The following is a 19,218-nucleotide window of genomic DNA, read 5'->3' as shown; positions in this document are numbered from 1 at the left end:
CACCTGACCCCAGTGATAACCACTGGCACGCCTGGCCTGGCCAGGGAAGAAGTGACAGCCCCAGCTGCCCATCTGCTCCCTGGGCCCCTCAACGCTCGCCCTGCCCTGCTCATCACCGTGGCCAGGCTGAAGCCTGGAGCCAGGAGTTTCATCTGATCTCCCACATGGGTGCAGGGGCCCAAGCACTTGAGCCATCTATTGCTTTCCCAGGCACTAGCAGGAAGCAGGATCAGAAGTGGAGCAGCCAGAACTCAAACTTGCACGCATATGGGATGCTGGCATCACAGGCAGAGGCTCAACTTTCTACACCAAAACGTCGCCCCTATATTTGTCTCATTTAAAGGTGAGAAAATTTAGGCTTAGGTGAAGCAGGGGCCAGCGCTGTGGTATAGTGGGTAAAGTTGCTCCTTGTAATGTCGACATCCCACGAGGGTGCCGCTTCATGTCCCAGGTGTTGCTCCACTTCTGATCCAGCTCCCTGCTAATGCACCTGGGAAAGCAGTGGAGGATGGCCCAGGTATTTGGGCCTCTGCCAAGCACGAAAGCTCCTGGCTCCTGGCTCCAGCCTGGCTCAGCTGAACCAGTGGATGGAAGATCTCTCTGCCTCTCCCTCTCTTTCTGCAGCTCTGCCTTTCAAAAGAACAAATCAAATCTTTAAACACACACACACACACAGGAGAGGTGAACAATCCACCCAAGTTCTCGCTAGCTAGCAGCAGAGCTGGGGCGTGAGCCCAGGCCACCTCAGCCAGGTGCAAGACCACCCTGACATTAACTCCAAAACCCAGGCTTATTCCCGTGCAAGTGGGCGTGAGTTGCAGACCCGTGGCCCCTGAGCCTTCCCTTGGATTTTACCTCTGTCCTGCCCTCTGGGGCCCCTAGATCACCCCCAAGAATCTTCCTGCTCCTTCAGGTATGGCTCAGAGTGCCTGATCATCATCAGAGCGCCCCAGAGGGTCTCACGCTGGCCACACAGTCAGACAGTGTCAAGCCAGGGCCAGGAACCCAGAGTCTTCCATCCTACGCACTGCCTCCGATGGCCCGAGGAGGAACTTAGACAACAGGGCAGAAGCTGGGGTCCCCGGGAGGTGATGGGGGAAAGAGGTCCCTGGAACAAGTCTCCCCCAAATCCATGCAGTGAGGGCTTCTGGGAAGGCTCGTCCCGTTGCAGGCTGCATTGTCTTCCCAGAGGCATCCTGCCCTACAGAAACCGCAAGTGACCGCTCCCCGCATTGTAGGAGGGCCAGAGGCAATGGATGAGGAAGTGGCCCAAGTCTGGACCTCAGACCAGGCCCAGACAGCAGCCCAGGGCTCCTGAGCTGGCATTCTGGATTCTTCTCTGGGATTTCATCCTACTGGGAGGCCACGGCCCTTGGGCAAAGCTCAGAGTCCACCAGGCCTCCCTCTAGGGCCCCAAGTGCTCATGGGACTCCCCTAGAATACTGCTCTGGGGACCTGTGGGCCTGAGGAGCTCCTACACATCCCTCAAGACCCAGTCTGCACACGCCCTCCTTGCTAACATTAACAAGGAAATCTCTGCAGAGTCAGACAGCCTTTCGCAAACCCTTCTGTGTCAGCCTTGCCACCGTGTCCCATGATTGACTGACTGTATGTCTGTCCAGGTCTGGGGCTGGCTCTGGGTACCAGGACTTGGCACAGCATCCGGTGCAGACAACAGCTCGGCTCACAAGTGCCAGCTGGGTGCACGGGTGTATGGAAGAGGTGAAGTGGCAGCCCCCACGGGCAGAGGGGCCCCGGGCTTCACAGCCACCAGGTCCTCCCACTGCCTGCACCTCGGGGAGCACTTGTGCCCACCCCCACCTACCAACAGGGAAACTGAGACCGAAGCTGTGAGTGACCGCCCAGGAGTGGCCAGAAAGAGAGCCCGGGCCACTGACCAAGGACTGGTGCCCCTTCTCCTTCGGCTGTCACACCCATCTCTGAACTTCAAAGGGAGCCCTGGTCCCTAACATCAGCCCCCACTTACAGTCACATGCGGAGCCTCAGCCTGACGGGGGCCTCATGTTAACCCGTCCCACCTGACAGACAGCAGGCTGGGAGGAGCCAACGACTCACCAGGGCCTGCCGGAAGCCCTCACCTGCACTCCTGCTGCACCTGCACATAGCGTGCCACCTTAGCTCCAGGTCCGCCTCGTTTCCTCTTTGCGAGGCCAGGACTAGGCCTGGGTTCCCGATCTCCCTCCCCTCCCACTGCAGCCCTGTGACACTAGAGGTGAAATGCAGGATGGGGGGGGAGGGGACAGAAGAAAGATGCGAGGACAGGGCTGGGCTGCCGGGCTGCCAAGCATCCCAGGCTCTCCAGGTGTCCTCCCCACCCGCTGCACAAGCTCCCTCCATGTTGCAAGTCCTGCGGAGACTGTGACCTCAAGGCCTTGATACTGCAGGCTGCCCACTGCACCCTCCAGTGTGCAGGCCCGCTATGTGGGGGCCAAGACCCAGAGGCCAAGGGGAGCCAGTGAGTAGAACACAGGCTGCAGTTTCATCCACCCTCGCCTCTCGGCCAGAAAACAAGCTATCCAACTGTGTCTGTTGACTATGGATGGGACAGATGGGTGGATGGGTGTGGGAGGGAAGAAGGGACTGGAAGGGGTGAATGGATGTGATGATTATACGGAGGGAGGGAAGAAGGAAGGATGGGGTGAGTGAATGAATGAAAGGGATGAATGGGATGATAGTATATATGTATCGCATGGAGGGATGGAGGGAGGGATGATGGCTGTTGGGTGAATATTGCATGAGTGGGTGGGGATGGGAAGGATTGCATCTATGGGTGGGTGGATGTATGGACGAATGGATCGATGGGATGGGTTGCATGTATGGGTGGTGGACAGATGGATAGATGGGATGGAAGGACTGCATGGATGGATAAACGGATGGACAGATGGATGTGGGGGTCTAGTCACCTCATGGCACAGAGAGTTAGTCCACTCCTGCATCTCCCACAAGTGAGCCCAGTGGCCCCCGGCCCTGCCCCAAGCCTTCTGCTTAGGGTGTGTAAGAATCGTCCCTCCTCCCTCACTGGGCCTCGTCTCTGAGCCTTCCATGGCCCAATCCTGACACCTGGTGGTATCTTCAGAATATAGCCCTGACTTTACTTTCCTTTCCAACCAACTCCCCGCCCTCCACTTGCGTGCAGCCAGAGCTGCCAAACCAGCCTGGCCACCCACCCTCCCCTCTGGTTCTCACTGGCTGGGCCAGGTTGGGATCCGGGTGAAACTGGGGCCATCTCGGCTCACCTGGGAGCCTGCCACTCACATAGGGCCCCCTGATCCACCTGAGCCCTCAGGCCACAGAATATGGGAGCCAAGGGAGACTACAGCCAGAGGCACCCAGGTCACCCTGTGTGAGGGTCCTCTGGACTTTTGTCTCCATCCTCAGGCTGCCTCCTATCACAGCAGCGCTGGGGGTCCCTGGGGTGAGGGGGAGGAACTGGAGGCAGAGAGCCAGAGGCTAGCTCTTGCAGCCTCAGGGCTCAGGCCGGGTGGGGAGTTGCTATACAAACAAAATGCCTAACCCCACCCTCAGCACTTCCTCTTCTGCCACCCTAAGGCTCCTACCCTAAGCCACCAGCAAGTCCCAGTGGGACCTCTTGGGACGAGGGTGACACCATGTGGTTGGTTTGGGCACTGCAAAAGTTCCTGTTGGCCTCCTAAATTGGCCAGATGTCTGCCTTCCGTCCACTGCAGGCCTAGCCTGGACTACCCTCCATACACACATTCTCTCACTCACTCGAACACCGCCAGCACCCAGCAGAAAGGCCTTGCCCACTGCCTGGAGCACACTCCCTGAAAACCCCACCCCAACCCAGCCAGCTGTGTGCATTGGCAAGACACTGAGCGCTCTCTGTCTCAGTTTCCCTGGGTGCAGAACTGGGACAACACCAGCCCCTTCTGGATGCCATGAGCACTGGATGAGAGAGCACATGGCAGCGCCTGGTACTCAGCCAGCCCTCGATGCCCTGCCCCGCCAACAGCGCAGCAGGTGGACAGAACCAGAGAGTGAGTTCCGCCCACCAGGTACTCCCCTGCACACTGGCCTGGTCTGGGACTGCAGGGCGTGTCTGGTTTGAGTGTGGAGTGGGGGACAAGGGGCAGGGACGGCCCCCACTGGGCCTGGCAGCCTCCTGGGGCAGAAGGGTGCATTGTCTTGGCTGGAGAGTGGTCCCCAAAGGCTTCCACGGGGAAGGGACACAACCAGACGTGCACTCTTGAGTCCCCCAGAGGCTGAATGGAGAGGGAGGGGCAGTGGCTAAGAAGCCCAGTGGCACAGGTGTCCTCAGCCCTGCAATGGGTGGGGAAGAGGAGTGAAGTGGGGAGGGGTCTGCTGATGCAGCCTGCTGGGGGGTGGCATGGGCACAGATTGGGGGCAGGGCCTCCTGCCAATTCCACTGCGTGGGCTGGGACAGGACCCTGACTCCCTGACAATGGCGACAGCCAAGCTCCAGGCTGCACGCAGAACAGTCAGGAAGAGGAGGCAGCAGGTTCCCTTGAACTCTGACCCGGGAGCCCCGAAAGTCACCCTGATCTGCCACCCCTGGAGGTGCCAGGCACACGCCTTCCACACGCCACCCACACCCCTTCTACTACACTTTGTACATGCTACTCACGAACCTTCTACACACCACCCACATACCTTCCACCTGCTTTTTACATGTCACTCACAGCACCCACACGCTTTCCACACACCACCAACACACCTTCCCCATGCCACCCACACACTTTCCACACACTCTGTACATGCTACCCACATGCCTCCTACACACTTCTACACACCTTCTACATGCTACCCAATGAATGCCTTCCTCATGCCACCCACATGCCTTCTACATCCTACACATCTTCTACATACCACACACACAGCCCTTCCACACACCAATACTACCCACACCGCATGATCTCCTCCTGTCAACCACGTGGCCTCCACAAACCCTTCACACAGCTTCCACGTGCCAGCCACACACAAACCACACCCCCTGCCTGCCGTCCAGACGCCTTCCCTATACCAACCACCCCTGCCTGGGCCGGCCGCCCCTCCCCCTCAGCCCACTACTCACCTTTGCAGGTGCAGCCCTCCCGCGTGATGGCCTGCCGGCAGATGCCACAGGGCTTCACCTTCTTGAAGGTCTTCACCTTGAAGTGGTGTGTCTTGGGGGTCTCCAGGTCCTCTGGCTGTGTAGGGAGAGGCACAGGGGTCAGACCCAGGCGAAGGCCGCTGGTGTCCCGGGGCAGCATTGGGGTGGTGGAGCAGAAGCGGGCTCCTTCACACACCCAAGGGAGGAACAGGGGCTCTGGGAGAGAGGAAGGTGTGAGGGCTGCAGGGGCCCAGCCCAGACTCCCAGCCTTTGCTGGGGTCAGCGGGCAGGGTCAAGAGGAAAGTGAAGACCCCAGAGCGTGGGGATCTAACACCCCTCTGTGGCTCCCAACCGCATCTTATTATTACTGGAGCTGCACACCATGAAGTGCACTCATTTCAAAGCTGTTGCTCAATACAACTTTATTTTTACTTTCTCTCCTTTGCATTATAAAACTGTTAGTGTCCTATTAAAAATGCTTTGTTGGCTTTCTTTTTTTAAAATTATTTGACAGATAGAGTTATAGACAGTGAGAGAGAGAGAGAGAGAGAGAGAGAGAGAGAGAGAGACAGGGAGACAGAGAGAAAGGTCTTCCTTCCACTGGTTCACTCCCCAAATTGCCACTACGGCTGGCGCTGCGCCGATCCAAAGCCAGGAGCCATGTGTTTCTTCCTGGTCTCCCATGCGGGTGCAGGGGCCCAAGCACTTGGGCCACCCCCCACTGCCCTCCCGGGCCACAGCAGACAGCTGGACTGGAAGAGGAGCAACCGGGACTAGAACTCAGTGCCCATATGGGATGCCGGCACCGCAGATGGAGGATTAACCAAGTAAGCCACGGCGCCGGCCCCAGCTTTCATTTTTTAATGATTTTATCTATTTGTTTGTAAGGCAGAACAGGTTTGGGGGGCAGATCTTCCATCCACTGGTCCACTCCTCAACTAACCGCAATGCCCAGGGCTGGTTCAGGCCAAGGCCAGAAGCCCGGATCTCTATCTGGGTTTCCCACATGGGTGGTAGGGGCCCAAGGACTTGGCCATCCTCTGCTGCCTTCTCAGGTGCATAGCAGGGAGCTAGATCAGAAGTGGAGGAAGTGGGTCTTGAACCAGCACTCCAATATGGGATACCAGCATCACAGGAGGCAGCTTAGCTCACTGTACCATAGCACTGGCCCTGTTTTCATTTTTACTCGAGAGAGAGGAAGAGAAAGAAGAGAGGGATTCTATCTGCCGGGTCACTCCTCCAAATGCCTGCAACAGCCAGAGCTGGGTCAGAACAAACCCAGGAGCCCGGAAATCCATCCAGGTCTCCCATGTGGGTGGCAGAGACCCAAGTACTTGAGCCGTCACCTGCTGCCTCCCAGGGTGCACATGCGCAGGAGGCTGGCCTGGAAGCAGAGGAGCCAGGACTTAAACCAGGCGCTCCAACAGGAATCAGTGTCCTGAGAAGCTGGGCAGGCTGCCAGCCCAAGCTGACCTCTGCGTCTGGCTGGCAGGAGTCTCTGGGCCAGGCACCACCCCTACCACAGTTTCCCATCCAGACAGCACCACCCCCTCCAGCTCCGATGATCCGTCCTCCATAACCACGCATAGGCACACACGCTAAGTCACACAAAGACCTGTGCAGACACTGTTGGCACAGTGGGGCACCTGCTGGCGGGGGCTCCCCTGTACAGAGGACTCTCCCAGGGAAGCTACAACTCCCTGCCCAGGTACTCACCCTGCTGTCTGCCCGGATTCGGCTCCCAGCCCTGGCTGAGGGCCCAGAACCCGCAGGACCCAGAACCAGCGGCCTCCTCTTCCCCGCCTCCCAGGCACAGGTGGTCCTGACACTCCTCTTACACACACACATGGGCACATCACAGACACCGCGGGGCTGGGAAAGGGGACTCCACCCTCCCAAGTCTCCCTCTGTACACCTGCTCCAGGGCCTCCGGGCTCCGAGGGGGCGGGGGGCTGACTGGGAGCAGAGTGGCAGGGGCCACAGTCCCCCCAGGTCTGGGACCCCCTCTTCAGACAGAAACAGAGAGGGAAAACAGATGCGTGCAACAGAGGCAGAGACAGGAGGGCAGAGGAAGACAGAGACAGAGAAAGGCAGAGAAAAACCAGAGAGGCAGAGGGGGATTGGCGGGGTGGGGGGGAGGGGGCTGGGGGGAAAGAAAGTGCAGAAAAGGTAGAAAGGGCCCGACACTATGATGTATCAGGTAAAGCCGCTGGCATCCCGTATGGGCACTGGTTCAAGTGCTGGCTGCTCCAGCTCTCTGATCCCACTCTCTGCTATGGCCTGGGAAAGCAAAGATGGCCCAGGTGCTTGGACCCCTGCACCTGCATGGGAGACTTCGGATCGACTCAGTTCCAGCAGTTGCGACCATTTGGGGAGCGAATCAGTGGATGGAAGATCTTTCTCTCTCTCTCTCTCTGTGCCTCTGTCTCTCTGTAATTCTGCCTTTCAAATAAAGTAAACAAATCTTAAAAAAAAAAAAAAGTAACCTAACCCATCAAAAGTTTGATGAGGAATGAGATACTCACACACCGCCTCAAATCACCTCCCCGTGTCATACTCACAGAACCCAAAGTCACTGTTCCTGGCAGACTCACTCCTATCAAGGGTCAAAGTCATGGTCACGGGTACTGGAGCGAGTGGCGGCTGTGCTGGGGGCGGGGGCCCTGGCCCCAGACACCTCATGAAGGTCAAGGATAAACCAGAGCCCGCCAGCACGACCAAGACTGAAAGCCAGGCTGGCGGACACAGCGCCTGTTTCTGAGCCTTTGGGATGCCCGTGAGGCTCAGAGGGCCGCAGCAGGTTCAACGGCTGTGCCGGCTGAGGTAGCGGAAGCCCTTGTGAGGTTGGGGGGGTGTTGGGGCAACAATTTACGCTCAAATTATTGGGAGAAAATGAGAAGCCCTTTGGTTGTGCTTTCAACCTTTCTGAAATCAGACGTCGTTTCAAAGTCCACAAAACAGAGAAGGCGGGGTGGGGCAGATAGAAAAGCCCAGAGGAGAGGGAGAGAGGCAGAGAGCAGAGACCCTGCACAGGGCCAGGAGACTGTCAGGAGCACAGCAGCGCCCCCTGGTGGCTCTTATGGGAAAACCCAGTAGTCCAGCCCCGGGCTCCTGATGAGAGAGCAGAGTTCTGAGCAATCAGCTGGGGGTGGATAGAAGGCACTGGGAGACTGCCCAGCACTGGGCCCCAATCCCATAGGAGGGGCTGATAAGTCCCCTCCGTTCTGCGGTCACCTGCCCTCTTATCCTCACCTCTGGCCCTGGCTGGCAGCCTTCCCACCCACCTCTGGCATGGGCATATCAGGGCAGGGCCGAGGAGGGGAGAGGAGGGAGCTTGGAGTTCAGCTCAGGGCTGCCCTGGGGACACAGCCAGGAAACCCTAAAGTGAACTATCCTTGTCCTACCCTGGCACCCTCCGCCAGCCTGCCTCTCCCCACCACCTCCCCCCCTGCCAGCTGCAGGGAGGCAGGACACCAGCACTGCTGGCCAGGCTTGGCCTGCTGCGAAGCGTGTGTCACCCCATAGGTTTGACTGTCCCCAAGGACGACAGAGGAAGTCCAGGGCGCAGGGTGCATTGGGCTCCTATTTTCAAGTGTCTGCAGGGGCCACCACTATAACGGACCAGAGACGCCACGTGGGAAGGTACTTCAGCAAAAAAACAAAAACCAGTGGACAGATGCCACCAGGGGGCGGAACCAGCCCCAGTGGGCAAGACCTCTCAATAATCTAAAATCTGAGCCAAGGGGGAAAATAAATAACAAAGCAAGATGTCAGCCCCACTCCCGGGGGCTGCTCCGCAGGTGCACCAAGGGGAGGGAAGTGAGCCCCAGGACCTGCCAAGGGCCCCTGAAGGTTAACAGCTTCCCTGACAAGCAGCAGGCAGCCCCAGGCTCTGCCTTTCCCTTGCTGGCAGGACGCAGGGGCAGAGGCGGCCTGGCCACAGCCAGGAGCTGCCTGGTGTCTGCAGCCCCCAGAACAAGGGAAGGGATCCCTGCCCAGGGGCCATTCTTCCCCCCACGCCAGGGTCCTACCCCTGTGACAAGCCCACCCAGCAGCAGGGGTGCTCCGGGCCCTCCCCTGGCTCTGTGCAGCTGCGCCTCCCGCCAAGGCGGCCCAGCCAGAGGGTGCGGCACATCTGGCTCGGGACAGCCTTGGCAAGAGGACTTGGCCGTGGGGTGGGAAAGGCTGCTCACCGGCCCCTCCCTGCCCCGCGGGGGCAGAGCAGCAATGTGGCAGGGGAGATGAGAGGAGGCGACGGCCCCAGGGACCCCCTAGCTGCCAAACTCCTCCCCAGCTCTGCCCCCCTCCCTTCCCACCCCTCACAAGGCTCCCTGTGGTCAACCAGGCCTGGCCCTGGGTGAAGAGGGGAGAGGCCAGAAGTCCAACAGCCAGGGAGCAATGCGGCCGGGAAAGGGCCTAGGACAGCCCTGGCCAGCCAGAGCCACCCTCCCCCTCTGCCTCCCAGCCACCCACTCCTCAACATCCGTCACCTCCGGCTGGAAGGCCAGCAGGTGCTGGACGTTATTTCTACGGGGAAGCTGTGGACCCCCAGTGGAGCTGCAGGCTGGTTTCTGGGGTCCCCACAGGTCCCTCAGAGCCAAGCAGCCCCCCCCCCACCTCACCATCACGTACCACAGGCTCCTCTCCCGCCAGCCCACAGTCGACGGCCTCCCTCTGTTCTTGGTCTCCCGGAGTGGAAAACTCAAGCCACGCCCCCACCGCCCCCGGCACTTCCAGGTCCTGTGCATTTTGCCTCCTCACTCTCTCCGGTGAATCATCCCCCCCTGCATGTCAGTCCCTTGGCTTCTGCTCTATTGGGGCTGTTGCAACAGCCTCCTGGAGACCCAGCCACAGCTCTGTGGGGTCCAGGACACGCCCACACCCCAAAGGGCACCCATGGCTCCCCGAGTGTGCAGGATAAAGCTGCTTCCCTCAAGCCAGCGGGGAAGCAGCCTGGCTCGGCACCCGTGCACCTGCTAGTTTCAGCCCCTCCCTACCCCACAGCTCTCCTGCCTCACGGCTTGTCCAGTTTCTGGGCCTCCTTGATGGTCACATTCAAGCCTGGTCTCCTCGGGGCTCTTCCCAGATACCCCCTGACCACGGCCAAGCTCCATCTCCCCATCTGTCTTCATGTTATATTCCGAAAAGTTTAAAGCTTCAGAAAAGACCAACAGGCCTATGTCCCTTACCTGGACACACCATTTGTTCACACTCTGCCACTTTGCACCCTCTCTATTTATTTACTTGAGGAAGAGACAGAGAGAGCTTCTATCCGCTGGTGCACTCCCCAGTGTTCACAAGCACTGGGCTGAAGCTGGCGCTGGGAACTCAGTCCAGGTCTCCTGCATGCAAGAGTGGCATGACTAGGGCCGGCACTGTGGTGCAGCGAGTTAATGTCTTGGCCTGCAGTGCCCGCATCCCATACGGGCACCCGTTCAAGACCCGGCTGCTCCATTTCCTATCCAGCTCCCTGCTATGGCCTGGGAAAGCAGTAGAAGATGGTCCAAGTCCTTGGGCCCCTGCACCTGTGTGGGAGACCCAGAAGAAGCTCATGGCTTCAGATCGGTGCAGCGCTGTCCATTGCAGCCAATTGGGGAGTGAACCAGCAGATGGAAGACCTCTCTCTCTCTCTCTCTCTCTCTCTCTCCCTCTCTCTGCCTCTCCTCTCTCTGTGCAACTCTGACTTTCAAATAAATAAATAAATCTTAAAATAAATAAATTACAAGTTTAAAAAAAAAGACCCCCATCACTTGAGCCTTTACTGCTGCCTCCTAGGGTCTGCAGCAGCAGGACACTGGAGTCATGAGTCAGAGCCGGGATTCAAACCCAGGCGCGTCAAGCAGCCAAACGCCCACGCTCTGTCCTCGCCACCAGCACAGCACAGGCATCGCCCTCCAGGAACTCACACCAGGGCACCGCGTCACCTGCCCTACACTTGCGCACTCGCCTCCCCTCCCGCCCCAGTGACTCTCAGCATCGCGGGATCCGGATCGGTGTGTTGCCCTGTCAGATCCAGGAAGCCGTGGGAGCCCATGCGACACTCAGCCAAGGGCTGTCTCAGTCCACACTCATTACCTGCCTTCCTGCCTGTCTCCCGACATTGGTGCTCTCCCAGGTGCCCAGGGAGGTGCTCTGCAGAGTGCCCCTCCGTTTGGTTTCGTCCAGTCCTTTCCTTGTGATTCTACTCGGGCTAACCTCAGGGAGGGGGATAGAGCCTCAGTTTCCTGTGCTTCCCTTCCCCTGCTCTTTCTTTGAGCTCCTGGAGTGAATTCCCATGACAGGTGCCTTGCACCTATTTTAAATCCAAGTTGAATTTTCTCATGCCAGAAGCCAGGGCTCGGTCACCTGGACACAGGTGCCAGTTCTACATGCCCTGTCCCCGAGCTCCTTAATGCAGTCCTCCCAGATGTCAGCCTCACACCACTGCCTCCTGGTGACCGCCTCCCTGTGGGACAGCCAGATACCTCTGTGATGGGCCTGCCCACCCCCATGCCGGGATGCTCTGTGCAGGTGTACCAGATGACCACCACTTACAACTGCAGCATGCTTGCTGCTACCCCAGTGGGAGACCTGGAAGAAGCTCGTGGCTCCTGGCTTCACATCAGCGAGAGCCAAGTTCAACCCAGCAGCCTTCAGTTTTCTGATCTGGACGATCAGCATCTTTCTCTCTCTGCCCCCCTCTCCTACTCTCTCTCCCCATCCTCCTAAGGCAGCATCAAGCCCAAGGTCCTGAGCTGGGAGGGCTCTAAGACATAGATGCTGAGTGCCAGGAGGCAAGACTGACACAGAGCCCTCAGTAATCCTCACGATGCCATGTGTCCCAGGATGAGGCTGAGAGACCAGCCCAGGGCTGTGCAGGTGCGGCAGGATGGAGCCGAGCTCCACCCCAGGGCTCCAAGGCCCACACCACTGCCCCTATGCCCAGGGCTGGCGGGGTGCCCATCAGCTCAGGAGGCCTTGGCAGTCCCAGCAGCCTGGCCAGCCCATCTGTCCAAAGGGTCCTCTCCTGGCCGGTGACCCGTGTCTCATCACCCTCAAGTATACTCACTTGGATTTCTGAGTTCTTAGCTCCACTTTAGCTCTATCTTAAAACTACCCCTGCCTTGGGAGGGGTCTATCCTGACACCTCCTCTCCCTACCAAGCCAGGTGGGGTCCCCCTTTTAGTGCCCCCCAAGTTCTCTCTTGGTGGCACCAAGCCTCCCTGTAATTGCTTGGTCTCAGATCTACAAGCTCCCTGGAGAAGGCAGGCCCTGCATAATTGTGAAATAGAGGGACAGGTGGGTGGCTGGGGTCCCCAGGTGGCTGAATGACAGGACAGTGTCACTGTCACAGTACTTCCTGTCCCTGGGCTACTTCAACCCAGAGCCCTCTTGCTCTGCCCCCCACCCCCTTCCCTACCTTGGGAACACTGAGCCCAGTGGTCAGGCGACCTCAGGAGGGCCACTTCCCTCCGTGGACCCCCTTCTCCTGCTCTGTGATCTGGGACTCCTAAGCCCTTCCTAACATCATGGAATCACAGCAAGGTTCACATGAAACCGTGTGAGTCGCAGAAATGAACACAGGTGATGCCCAGAGAGCCAGGTAACCTCTGGGCCCACAGAGCTAGCCAGTGCAGAGCCAGAACGCACCGGAGGCCACATTGACCCTGCAGGAGAAGACCTGCCCATTCCGGGGGTCTTGGAACCATAGAGGGAGAAACAGAGAGACAGATCTTCCATCCCCTGGTTCATGCCCCAAATGACCACAATGGCCGGGGCTGGGCCAGGTTGAAGCCAGGAGCCTGGAACTCCATCCGGGTCTCCCACATGGACAGCAGGGCCCCACGCACTTGGGCCATCCTCCGCTGCATTCCCAGGCACATTAGCAGGGAGCTGAATCAGAAGTGAAGCAGCCAGGACTCGAACCCCATGTCCCGATAGGGGATGCCGGCATCACAAGCAGCAGCTTAACCCACTGTGCCACAGCATGGGCCCTCTTCCCACCATTCTTAGGACCCCACTGTCATTTATGCTGCCTGCCCCACCATGGAGCACTGGCAGAACAGAGAGCCTTAGATGGGATGGGGCTCCAGTCCCGCCTCTGACTGGCTGGGTTGCCTTGCAAATGTGCCACCCTATCTTGTAGAATGGCTAACATTGACTGAACCCTTACTGCATGCAAGACACTTCCTAAATGCCTGTGTGTGTTAGCTCTTGTAAACCCTAACAACCCTTTGCATAGGCAAGGAAACCAAGGCACAGAGAGGTAAAGCTGCTGGCTGCCTGTCACACAGCCTCCAAGGGGCGGAGCCAGAATGAAAGCATGGAGCACTTCCTCTCCACCCTGCAGACAAGCGTGCCACCTTTCTCTGCAACTTTGCGTCTCCCAGAGGCATTTTGAAACATTTTGCAACATAAGGAAGGTTTTCTTTCACACCCTGTTCCATCTCAGGCAGCTCAGCCTAGCTCCAACCCCCCAGGCAGGAGGCTGCAGAGAGAGGGAACTGGGGACCCCAGGGTCAGATCCGGTCCACGTGGCAGGAACTGCACATAAAGTTCACACTTCTGACCGAAGTGTGTGCTGAGAGCTGGGCAGGAAACAGAACGCACGCATCACTGTCTGCAGCTGGAAGTGGCTTCAGTGCCCAGTGTCCAAGATTGTGTGGGGTCCAGAAAAGCCGAGTGACCAGCCGGCGGCTTTGCCTGGCCCGGGGCTCTGCCAGTCGCACCCTACAGAGCCTGTCCCAGTTCCTGAGAATAGGGCAAGCGTCCCCAGCGGAGAGCCTGCAGCTTAATTCCACCGGGCACCACCAAAAAGCCTCTAACTAATAGGCGTGTAATTCTTCTCTCAATAAAGCACACTTGAATATGGAACAGCAAGTGGGATCATCTGATGAGAAAAGCAAGCTCTGCCTAGTGTACAGCTCCACCCCTGGAGCTAATTAATAAAGGAACTTTAATGCACCACACGATACATCACTTCTTCCAAGCCTCTGCCACTCTCCCCACAGAGGGAGCAGTGAACGCAAATACACTCTCTCCAGGAGCACAAGAGCCAGCTCTTCCTGGCCGTGCCTCAGTTTACCTCCCTGAGGCCACAGACCCAGACAGTTCTTAGTCCCAGAAAAGCCAGGCAGAATCCCTGGGCAGTCAGGATGGACACAGCCAGAGAGGGGCACCCTGTCCTGGGACTCCCTTCCCAGAGAGACCCTCCTCACTCTCAAGCCCAGGAAACAGGGGATCCCATACACCAAGCAGGAGATTGTGGAGTGGAGAAAGAGCCAGCACTTACTGAGCACCTACTGTATGCCTAGGAACCCAATCCACAGACACACACTGCCTCTAGCCTCATCCCAGCCATGCAAGTGTGTGTGTTCTCCCCACTGTACAGATCAGGCCACTGAGGCTCAAGAAGGGAACTGTGTGGTCAGCGTTGGTGCCTGCCATACACTTTCCAGCACCAGACACTCCATGGCAAGGACTCCAGCGCCTCCACCGTCTCTGTGATTGGCACCACCCACCCCCACTGCGCCCTGACACAAACACACATACACTCCGGCCCAGCCAAGGCCCACCAGGAGGAGGAAGGGAGCTGGCAGCCCAATAGTCTCAAGCAACGGGGGTGGGGGACAAGGACCAGCACGGCCAGGACTGTGCAGCCTTCACTCCCCGGGCTCCGGCCCGGCCTGGGGACAGCCAGCCAGGCCGGCTTGCAGAAGGAAAGGAGTGAGGGTGGATGGCACAGCCCCTTCTGGTCTTGAGGAGACCCAGGGAGGCAGTGCCCACACCTGCTGGCACCTCTCTGACTCCAGAAGGGCACCTTCTACATGCCAGCCATGGCCACTGGCACTGGACACAGAATCTCGTGCCTACCCCTCTGCGATCCCCTTTCTTTCCTCATTGCAACCCTGGGGAAACCACAGCTCATGCAAGTTCAGCCGGAGGGGCCTCCACTGAACGGCCTCTGTGCACAGCAGAGCCGGTCTCCCTGGCGGTCTAACTGTTGCCCTTGCTGCTGCAGGCCTCCCTTGCTAGCCCCTCTACCCTCGGCACAGAGATGAACTTGGCCAGGGCGCCTGCTTCACACACATCCACATGAGCCCAGCCATCGCTGAGGTATCCACTGTGTGGGACACAGGCCCCTCCACACTGTTATTCAGACCTATCCGTGTCCCCATCCAGACACTCCACCCACCCACCCCCAACTCCCAAACTACACCTGGCTGTCCCCCTCTGATTTCCGCCAACTGTTCCCAGCCTGGGCTTGCCTGGACCTAGAGGGATCTCCCGAGGACTAGCCAGATGGGGCAAGGGGCAGGAAAGGCCACATCTGGATCCCGGGCCCAGAGCCCCCTCCCCCCGACCAGCCATCACTCTCGGAGCCCGACATCACCCTCAGCCAGGATGACTTCCTCGCCCTCCTGACCCCTGTGCATGCCTCTGCCCAGCCCAGACCCCGCAGGAGCCCCTTGAGCAGGGGTCTCCTCCTGGCCCTGCCCCCACCCCTCTGGTGCCACTCAGTGCTCTCCCATCCCCCCCTTCCCAGGAGCCTTACCATGTGGCCCCTAGACCCTGCCTGCCTGTATCCCAGGTCCTCTCGCCCCAAAACACACCTTCTGGGACCTGGGGTGGGGGATAGGGGACAGAGCTGGCCATGACTGCCTTCTGAGTGTCGGGGGAAGGTCCTGGTCAGGACAGGAGGGCTGTGGAGGGGGTGATGGCCGTGGGGAGAGGCCGACGTGGGGTCTAGAAGGGGCAACAGTGGTGGGATCTGAGAATTCTGTCCCCTCCCAGCTTCTGCAGAATTCATGCTCTGGGTTTCAGCTTCCTGTGCCCTGGCCCCACCACTGCCCCTTCTCAAACTCCTGGGCTGAGCCACTTGGGGGCTGCAGGATTTTCACCCCACTTAGGCAGGGAGACGTAGCAGGAGAAGCTCTGAAAAACCCAAGCTTCCCAGAGACTTCCTTCTACTTGATGGTTCCTGGACACAGTTGCTGGGGGATGGGGCGGCTGACCCACAGGGCCAGGGCTGGGCCCCTGGACAGGGAAGGCCCTCGGGCAGTCAGTCCTTCTGCAGGGCAGAGGCCACAGGGTCCATAGCTTCACCACCACACTCCCCCCACCCCTGGCTCTCAGCAAAGGATGTTGGAGGGGGGGGATGCAACTCCCACCCTAAAGCAGCCGGACCTACCCAGAGCATGCAGGACAGACAGATCCACGTCATCTTCAATGGGCGCCGTCCCTCGGCCACGCCCAGGGCCTGCCAAAGGAGAGCTCCCAGCGCCCACCGAGCAAGCAGAAGGGAGCGCCGAGTCGCCGCCCCGCTGCTGCTGTGCTCAGCCAGCATCTGCAGGCCTCCGCTCACCCTCCCTCCCGCCGTTGCCTCCTCCTCCCCCCACTCCACCCCCTAGTCCCAGCCTCCTCTCTCTCTCCTCCCTCCTCCCAGGCTCCACTGGTGGCGCTGGGGGTCAGAAACCCAGCTTTGCAGGAGGCATGAAGGCAACAGGGCAGAGGGACTCCCTGAGGCGGTCCCCCCTCCCCCCTCCCCCCCCCACCGCCCGCTCCTGACAACCCACCCAGGCTGCCCAGCTTCTCCCACGCTAGGGCTGGCAGGCCTGGGCTCTGCTCTCCTCACTGCAGACCCCACCCCCAGCAAACCCCATCCAGAACCCTGCAACACCTTGATGGACAGACAGACCGACCCAGGATCCCAGCTCCTGGCCTTGGAACACACACTCATTTGCGCACACGCAGCTGGGACAGATCCTGGATCCCACAGCCAAGCTCCGAGCCCAGGACAGGCCTTAACACTGGGAAACCAGGCCTGGGACAGTGCAGGAACAGCCCTGCCCCCAGGCTGCATGTTTCTTTCCAATTTTTTTCTTTTTTTTTCCCCCTTCTTTCTTTCTCTCCTCCAAACATCTGTCCCAGCCCTTCCTGCCCTTCTGAAAGGGAGCCTGCTCCAGGCTCCCGCGAGAGTCTGTTTTTCTTGACTGTACCCTGAGCCAACATTTGGTTTGCATTTCCCCACTTCCTCCTCCTCCTCCTCCCCCCCCACCCTCCCTGGCCCAGTTCTCACCGCCCACCGTTCCACTGGCCTTCTTCTTCCCCACAGTGGCCCCTGCCCCCAGCCCTGCCCGCCCCCTCCCCACCTTTGCCAGCTAGACATCCAGAGAGTGGGACAGAGAAGGAGAGCAGAACTCACATGGACTCCCGGGGAACACTGCAGAGGGACCCAGCAAAATCTCTCCCCAGTCCTCATGGTCTGGATCCACCCCACCCCCACAACCCCCCAAATAAACCTCTCCTCTGAGCTCTGGCCGTGGCTGGACCAAGTGACGGTGGGTGGAAGCGGTGAATCACCACTGCTCTTTGGAGATGTCCAGGGACTGGAGCAGGCACAGTCCCACACCCTTTTGTGGACAGACACACACACACACACACACACACACACACACACAGAGTCCAGCTCCCACAAACACACACGATGCTGAGGACAGAGCTCTGCCCAGAGTAGCCACTTGCAGCCCATTCTCTGGCACTAAGGAACTCAGCTCCTGTGCACGCAGACACAAGTGTGCTGTGCACGTCCCCTGCCTCCTTCCCCACACCCACCCAAGGCCATGCCCTTGATGCGCTACTGTTAGCACCACATACAGAGCAACCAACACAACCAGCCTCCCAAAAGGCATCTTCCTGGGAACATTTGGAATGAGAGGGAACCACTCACTCTTCAGCTGAGAAAAGCCCACCACATCCAGACATGCAGGTTGCGCACTGCACAAGGCATTGACCTCCTATTATATTGGGTGGTTCTGAGTAGTTGAGGGAGGGACACTAAAGTGAGGTGTCTAATTCAGGTCCTCCCTCCAGCAGGTGCCTAGGTTTAGAGTCTCTGTTCCGGCAAAGGAGTTAGAGCCGCAATCAGGGCCACCCCTCTATACTCCTTCAAGTCTTCTGCAGGCTACAGAGCTAGGAAAGGGGCTGCCCCCAGCCTGCATCTCCTGCCAAAGTCCTGCTGCCACCAGCCACCCCATCTACACCTGCTACGGTCACCTGACAGCCCAGCCACACAGAGCCGGCCGACAGCCACCCCTGGGGACGTTGTCTCTGCCGGCTGGAATGCAGGGCAAGCTGGGGGAAGGGTTTCCAAGCAGCCCCCTTGGAGAGTCCCTGAGCCCACCCTCCTGGGCACTGTCACCAGTCCTGCTGGGCCCACCAGCCCCTAATGGACCTGAGAGATTGACTGGCTATGCCCTAGACATCCCAGCACCCTCTCCCACCCATTGCCCGCCCCCTACCCCCAGCCCTATGCTGCTGGCATCACCCTAGATGTGCCTCCTGCCAGCTGTCTTGAGAATTCTGGGAAATCACCTTGGAGCATCTCAGAAAGGCTGGAAAACAGGCCAAAGACCAAGTCACAGGGACACCAACTTGTCTGGCCTCCCACGCGACCCCCAGGCCTGCTGCCACCCCAGTCCCTTCGGCTAGAACTCAAAAAATAAGCCAAGCACTCTGGTGCTGAGGGTCCCCTTGGAGGATGTCCCCAGCTCTCTCTGCCAAGTCTGCAGAGGTCTCTGGGTATCCTAATCTCTCCTGTCCTTCCTGCTCCCTAACCACCATCCTTGCTTGTGAATGTTAAGCCCTGCCACCTGCAGTGTCTCTAATTACAAGTAATGACCCTGTTTCAGGACCCATTGCTCCTCCGTCACAGCCTGATCTCTCCTCTCCCACCACAGTGTGGAACACAGCAGGTGCCAGACATGGTTAAAGGATGAATGAAAGCATCCACCCATCGATGGGTCCTGTGCCCAGCCCCGGGTCTCACACACAGCAGATCAGGGATGCACTGGCCGGGTGCTCTACAATGCCATGCCCCATGCCAGAAGCCTTGGGACCCAACCACCAGTCCCTGTGCCATGCCGCCCCACTCCCCAGCCAGCCCTGCAGAGTTCATGTTTCATCCCTGCCCTGCCCCCTGCTGGCAGCGACCTCCCTGGCTCCTCCTCCAGCCCCCTGCTCAGCAGCCAGCTGAAGAAACAGAGGCAGGTCTGCCACCTTTGGTGCAGACTCCGGGCTGGAGGCTGGCTGAGCTAAGTAGAAGGGTGAGGGAGGGCCAAGAGCCTCTGGGGCCCCAGCCCGACATG

At 59.0% G+C, this 19,218-nt stretch overlaps 2 protein-coding genes across 23 annotated transcripts in view; one reads left to right on the top strand and one right to left on the bottom strand.

The window, feature by feature from the left end:
* Nucleotides 1–19,218, top strand: part of PNKD (PNKD metallo-beta-lactamase domain containing) — a 552,090-nt gene that overhangs the window by 293,581 nt on the left and 239,291 nt on the right. The gene's annotated exons all lie outside the window — the stretch shown is intronic.
* The window catches only part of TNS1 (tensin 1), a 212,395-nt gene that overhangs the window by 167,102 nt on the left and 26,075 nt on the right, over nt 1–19,218 (bottom strand). For 19 of the 20 annotated variants that reach the window (XM_070070213.2, XM_051848187.3, XM_051848186.3 and 16 more), the window contains exon 2: nt 5,075–5,189. In XM_070070213.2, the coding sequence (XP_069926314.2) occupies nt 5,075–5,189 (115 nt within the window). Of the gene's footprint in view, nt 1–5,074; nt 5,190–16,262; nt 16,463–19,218 lie in introns of those variants that run through there. The other variant, XM_051848194.3, reaches the window with a different exon arrangement.

The sequence above is a fragment of the Oryctolagus cuniculus genome, chromosome 3 (genome assembly GCF_051225735.1).
Source record: "Oryctolagus cuniculus isolate XC-2025 breed Fujian yellow rabbit chromosome 3, ASM5122573v1, whole genome shotgun sequence".
NCBI classification, from domain to species: Eukaryota; Metazoa; Chordata; class Mammalia; order Lagomorpha; family Leporidae; genus Oryctolagus; species Oryctolagus cuniculus.
The sequence above is the reverse complement of the archived record's forward strand: the minus strand, read 5'-3'. Positions and strand labels throughout refer to the sequence as shown.